The 6,000-nt window shown below is 47.1% G+C and overlaps 1 protein-coding gene across 1 annotated transcript in view; it reads left to right on the top strand.

The window, feature by feature from the left end:
- Nucleotides 1-834: 834 nt before the first annotated feature.
- YLPM1 (YLP motif containing 1) overlaps nt 835-6,000 on the top strand; it is a 60,665-nt gene continuing 55,499 nt past the window's right edge. The window contains exon 1 of the mRNA XM_065402615.1: nt 835-1,845. Coding sequence (XP_065258687.1) covers nt 835-1,845 — 1,011 coding nt within the window. The remainder of the gene's footprint in view (nt 1,846-6,000) is intronic.

Below are 6,000 nucleotides of genomic sequence, written 5' to 3'. Positions count from 1 at the left end.
TTGTCTATGGTTCTCAGCTTGCCCTGCCAGAGATGACGCTTGCTGGTCATTATTGCTAGGGCTAGCAGAGCATCTCTCAGTTTATGGAGACAAGACTGTGTTTTTGGGACCCTAATTTGATGCCAGCTTGTGACTGAACTTGTGTGTGGCCAGGGCATGCAGTCCCGCAGGCCTCCACCCTGTGGCTGGAGGGGAGGGGAGGCAATCGAAGGCAGACCTCCCTGACACTGAGCTTCACCAGACTGGAGACCCGTCTCCCAGGGAAGGCTTAGGGCGCCCCGACGGCAGCGATGAACGCCAGAGGCAGGCGGGCACGCTGAGGGAAGCCAACCCCCGCATGGGAGGGAGCAGCTGAGAGGAAGGGTGAAAACCTTGGCCGCGAAAGGACCCAGAAGGCGCCAAGGCGGAGGCCTCCAATCTGTTGTTCCTCCCCAAACAAGATGGAGGCCGATCGCCTTCCTCTGAGCGGCGCTCTAGCTCCTCTTTGCCCCTCTCTTTTGTCCAAGCCGACAGGAGGGAAGAAGAGACCAGGATTTCAGCGACGCTCTAGGCCCAGTTAGTTCACCTCTCTATTGTCCGTGCTGTTCCGCTGGTGCCCGGCCACGCTATAGCCCGGGCTGATCGGTGGGTGGCGCTCTAACTTCAGCGAGCCCCTCTCTATGGTCCAGGCTGGGGGCACTCTAGCTTCCAGTATACCACTCTTCTGTCTCGGAGGTCCAACGAGCCTCACTACGCAGGCACTGTGCGTCGCACGCGCTGCTGCTGTCGCCACTCGCCGCGGCCTGTGGAAGCTCCGATCTCCGCTCCGGCCGCCGCCTCAGACCCGGCCCCGACATGTACCCGGCCTGGGGCCTGTACGGGGCGGCGGGGCACTACCCGCCGCCCCCCACCTCGATACCGCCCCCGCCGCTGCCCGTACCCCCGCCCGTGATGCCCCCCTCCGTCCCGCCGCCGAACTACCCGCCCCCGGGCCCCGGCGTGGCCCCCGCGCCCGGCGCCTCGGGCTTCCTGAGCCTGCAGGAGCAGCACCTGGCCCAGCTGCAGCAGCTGCAGCAAATGCACCAGAAACAGATGCAGTCGGTACTTCTGGGGGGTCCCCCGCCCGGGCCGCCGCCCCCGGGCCTGCCCCCTCCGCCTCTCCCCGGCTCCTTCACCGACTGGCCGCCGCCAGTGCCGCCCCCCGTCCGCAGCTACCAGAAGCAGTTCAAGCACCGCGAGCCGCCTCCGCCGCCCCCACCCCGGGACCCCCAGGTCTGCAAGCCCCCGGCGCCCCCCCTGCCTCGAGAGCATGAGACCCTCCAGCCGTCTCAGCCCCACAGCGACTGGGAGCACCTGCCTTCTTCCCCAGTGCCCATGGACATGGAGCTGTCCTCTCCGCCACAGTCGCCCCCACCACCTGAGCAGGCCTATCCACCCCCTTCACAGGCCTATGTCCCTCCAGCCCAGTCTGAACCCTATATTCCCCCGGCCCAGCCACCCCCTTCCCAGTCCCCTCCGCCCCAGTCTTATTTGTCCCATTCTCAGCTCTCCCAGCCTCCGCCACCATCCTATTTGGAGCCCCCTCCATCAACTGCCCCTCAATCTTATTTACCCTCCTCCCAATCCTATCAGACACATTCTCAATCTTATTTGTCCCCTTCCCAACTATCCCTTTCCCAACCAACCCAGTCTAGTTTGACACCATCCCTTTCTCAGTCTAAATCTCACTTTACTGCATCCCAGTCATCCTTGCCCCCTTCCACTCCTGCTCAGCAAGAGGCAGTGCAGAGTGCTGCTAAGGACACCAGTGACAGTTCTGACCAGCACAGCACCCCACAACCAGACCCCTCCACTATGACCCCCCAGGTAAGAACAAAGTGTCCAACCTGTGCTTTGCTGCCGAGTGTGGCTCCGGGTTAGAAAAGGTAGTGATGGGAACTGATCATTTACCGATGTAGTGTGAGTTGTAAAGATGCTCAACTAAAGACAGATAAAATAGAGAAACAATAAATGAATCACATTTAAATAAAACAGAATATTTGGCTTCAGCTCACAAAAGCCAGGAATGGTACAGATAAGACTAAAATTCCATAAACTCCCATTGAATGTACATCCTGTAGTACTTGGTTTTCAAGAGCCAATAGTTCCCAAGCACAATGGGATGTGTAAAGAACAAAGTTTCAGCCTTGACTGAACTTTATCCCCTGGGTGGATTTTTCAGACTTTTAAGGCCCCGATCTTGCAAAGTATGTTGTGCAGATGAACTGCACAGAACCCTATTGACTTCATTGGGCCCTCCATATCAGTGCAGCAGTCTGTTGGTACATTGTAGGATTGCCACCTAGTTTTGTTTTGCATAGTTTCTTGTTTTGATTTTTCTCTTACAGTAATATTTGTTCAGTTGTTTATCAACACAAATGATAGAACAGTGCAAATTGGCCATACTTGCAATAGTTAAGATTACAAAAGTATTTCCGTTACAGACCCTAGATGCCTTATGCGTACAGCTTTCAAAAATAGTCAGACTTTGGCCTAAACGTGTTCATGCTTGTTCTCTTCCTAAAGGTGAACTTTTATGAAGCACTTGAGGAAAGTCTTTTCAAAAGTTTTTGAGTTTGGTGAGGGTGAAAAATATACTTTTTACTGTTAAAAATACTTATGACTGTAGGTGTGCACTTTTATAATGGTATTGATAGGCACTAGCAGTTTTTTTACTTCTATAGAATTGGGGACACCTCTTGTGTTCATTTTTCTTTAAGCTCCCTCCCCTCAAGCAAAATAGTAAATTAGATGTAGATTCAGTATTTTAGTTGAATAACTGAGCACTCAAAAGTGCTGGATTTTAGGAGGTTGAATATTAAATGTTAACACCCTCCCACTTTGCTTTGTTGCTATCTGTTATGATAGTCTGTAATTTCATTATGCTATACTATTTTTAAAATAATACAATACAATAATTATTTTGACAACCATACATACATATAAAATAACAGTCATAATTAATAGATTATTGCAATGCATACATAGAGGAGCAGAGTTGACTGAATAAACACCACTACCTTTTGCATTTTCTGACTTTTTGCCTAACTTTGCATTATTGTAGTTTGCTGAATTTGATACAGTACAAAATTAAATGTTAATTTAAAAAGAAAGTGGTAACTAAAGGGTTGTAAAGATTGAACATTGAAATATTATAACTTCGACTGATGTGCGGAAGAAGAGTTATGAAATCTTTCTCTTTTTTAATTAATGACAATCTAGTCTAGGCAGAAGATAATTTTCTGATTATCTCCTGTAGTAACAGTGTCAATAGCCAAACAGAGTGCGGCTTCTCCCCCTCCCCTCATATAATAAGTAGATTATGCAACATATTGCAATTTGTCATTTGTAATTCCTTGTTATATAATTTTTCTTCCACTGTGTAACATTGACAGATCTCTGTGTGTGATTGTGGTTTACAGTCCCATGCCATGTGACACATTTTGCAGCACAGCCTAGCACAGTAAAAATAAGGTTCCTGTGTCTCCTTATGGCAAGGTGTATCTTTTCAGAAACACTTAGGCCAGTGGTTCTCAAACTTTTATACTAGTGATCCCTTTCATATAACAAGCCTTAGTTTGACCTCGCCCCCCCTTATAAATTAAAAACACTTTTTAATATATTTAAAACCATTATAAATGCTGGAGGCAAAGCGGGGTTTGGGGTGGAGGTTATCAGCTCGCGACCCCCCCCCCCATGTAATAACCTCGTGACCTCCTGAGGGGTCCCGAACCCAAGTTTGACAACCCTTGACTTAGGCAATGTCTACACTACCACTTATGTTGGTATAACTTATGTCGTTCAGGGATGTGAAAAAACCACCCCTCCGAGCGACATAAGTTACACCGACATAAGTCGTCGGGAGAGCTTCTCCCACTGACATAGCTACCACCGCTCGTTGGGGGTGGTTTCATTATGACGACAGGAGAGCTCCCTCCTGTCAGCATAGAGTGGCTACACGAGAGAGCTTACAGTGGCGCAACTGCATCGGTACAGCTGTGCCACTATAACAGGGTGACCAGAAAGCAAGTGTGAAAAATTGGGATGGGGGGGAGAGGGGGTAATAGGAGCCTATATAAGAAAAAGACCCCAAAATCGGGACTGTCCCTATAAAATCGGGACAGCTGGTCACCCTGCACTGTAAGCTCTCTAGTGTAGACATAGCTTTAATAAGTGAAGTATCTACCAAATTTATTTATCATATACCATTCACTTTGGTATCTGGGTGCATATTCTGTGCAAAATTAAACAAAGATTATGTATGTTTTCCCATGAAGGATACCTAAGCTTCATAGCCTTTTTTCTGGACTGCTGTATTGTTTTCCTCTTCCTTGCTTATCATCTCTGTTGTTGTCTTCTTCCATGAGCATCACCAGGCTTTTTTTTTTTACCATCCTGGGAAAGGAATTGCAGCATAAAAAGATTGGTCTTGCATTGTGCACTAAAGACTCAGATTCATCCTGATATTTTGTAGTGACCAAGACCCCCAAGTTTTTCATCCTGGACTCTGGCAATCACACTGCTTGCATAGAGTCTTGCTGTCCTGGTGGACCATTAAAAGTTTTAAAAAGGACTAGGTTCTTGAAATGGATACAGAACTAAATGGAGAGTCAGTGGAACAAATGGTATGTTGACATGATACACTTCTTTGGTTTTCCTTGTTTGAGACTGAGGCTGCCGTATGTTATACCAGGCGGCGCTTCTGTGTGACCTTCACAGTTGGGCATTTGGTAGAAGTTGTGTTGTGGTAATTTACCCTAACCAGAAGGTGATGTTATCTATTTCACTGTTGTGAGATCCTCCCCTGAGAGGAACAGGTATAAACCAGTGATACTCAGACTGCGGCTCTCGAATGTGTCTCCTGGGGCTCTTTGCAGCATGTGATATTAAAACACTGTGTGAGTTAATAATTAACCAATCAGGGATGCTTTTACTATGTTATTAACCAAATTAAGTTATCAATTTGCACTGTGAACTTTGCTGTGAAAATAATATATAATTATATATAAACTAATATTTTCTCTGTCATACTCTTTAAATATGAATAGCACTATAGTAAATGAAACAATGAATTCACACTACTGTAGCTCTTTTGGGTATTCTTTTGATAGGTAATTTGGCTCCTGAATGACTTGAGGCTCAGTATCACTGGTATAAACCATTGGTTAGTCAAAGATGGAAGAAGCAGCTCCTTGATATTGTTGCATTCCTTGTGTATAGGAGTAACAGTGATTGCAGTAGGACTCCAAGAATAGTCACCACCTTGACACTGGGAGAGTAGAAGCCCTCAGTCAAAGATGAGGACTAAAGTTCCCACCATCTCTTTGAAATGCATCCTTTACCAGTATCTCCTCTGTTTTGCTCAGTCTGAGCTTTAGACATCTTTTTTTTGTCCATTCACTTCTCTCAGGGCTTGTCTACACTACCCGCCAGATCAGCGGCGGCGATCGATCCAGCGGAGGTTGATTTATCGCGTCTAGTATAGACGTAATAAATCGACTGCTGAGCACTCTCCTGTCGACTCCGATACTCCACCAGAACGAGAAGCGCAAGCGGAGTCGACGGGAGAGCGTCAGCTGTCGACTTACCGCAGTGAAGACACCGCGGTAAGTAGATCTAAGTACATAGACTTCAGCTACGCTATTCACGTAGCTGAAGTTGCATATCTTAGATCGACCACACGCGGTAGTGTAGACAAGCCCTCAGTCAGATGCTGGGACATAAAGTGGTTCTGGCTTCATGTGCTGTGAAGGAGCTTTACAGCTGGGTGTCATTATATTGGTGGTATTGTAGCCCATGTGGTATCATGACCTCTCCTACAGATTGATCTATATATTGAGAAGGAGAGGAGATAAGATGAGTTCACAAGTGACTAGGTTTTCGGGGCAGAAGAGCAGTTGTCTATCGTGACTATCTTCTTTTATTTATCTATGTCATAGTCATCACTATTGTATAAAATCACTTTATGTGACATCTCTTTGA

The sequence above is a fragment of the Emys orbicularis genome, chromosome 4 (assembly GCF_028017835.1).
Source record: "Emys orbicularis isolate rEmyOrb1 chromosome 4, rEmyOrb1.hap1, whole genome shotgun sequence".
Lineage (NCBI taxonomy): Eukaryota > Metazoa > Chordata > Testudines > Emydidae > Emys > Emys orbicularis.
This window is presented reverse-complemented; position numbering and strand designations above follow the sequence as displayed.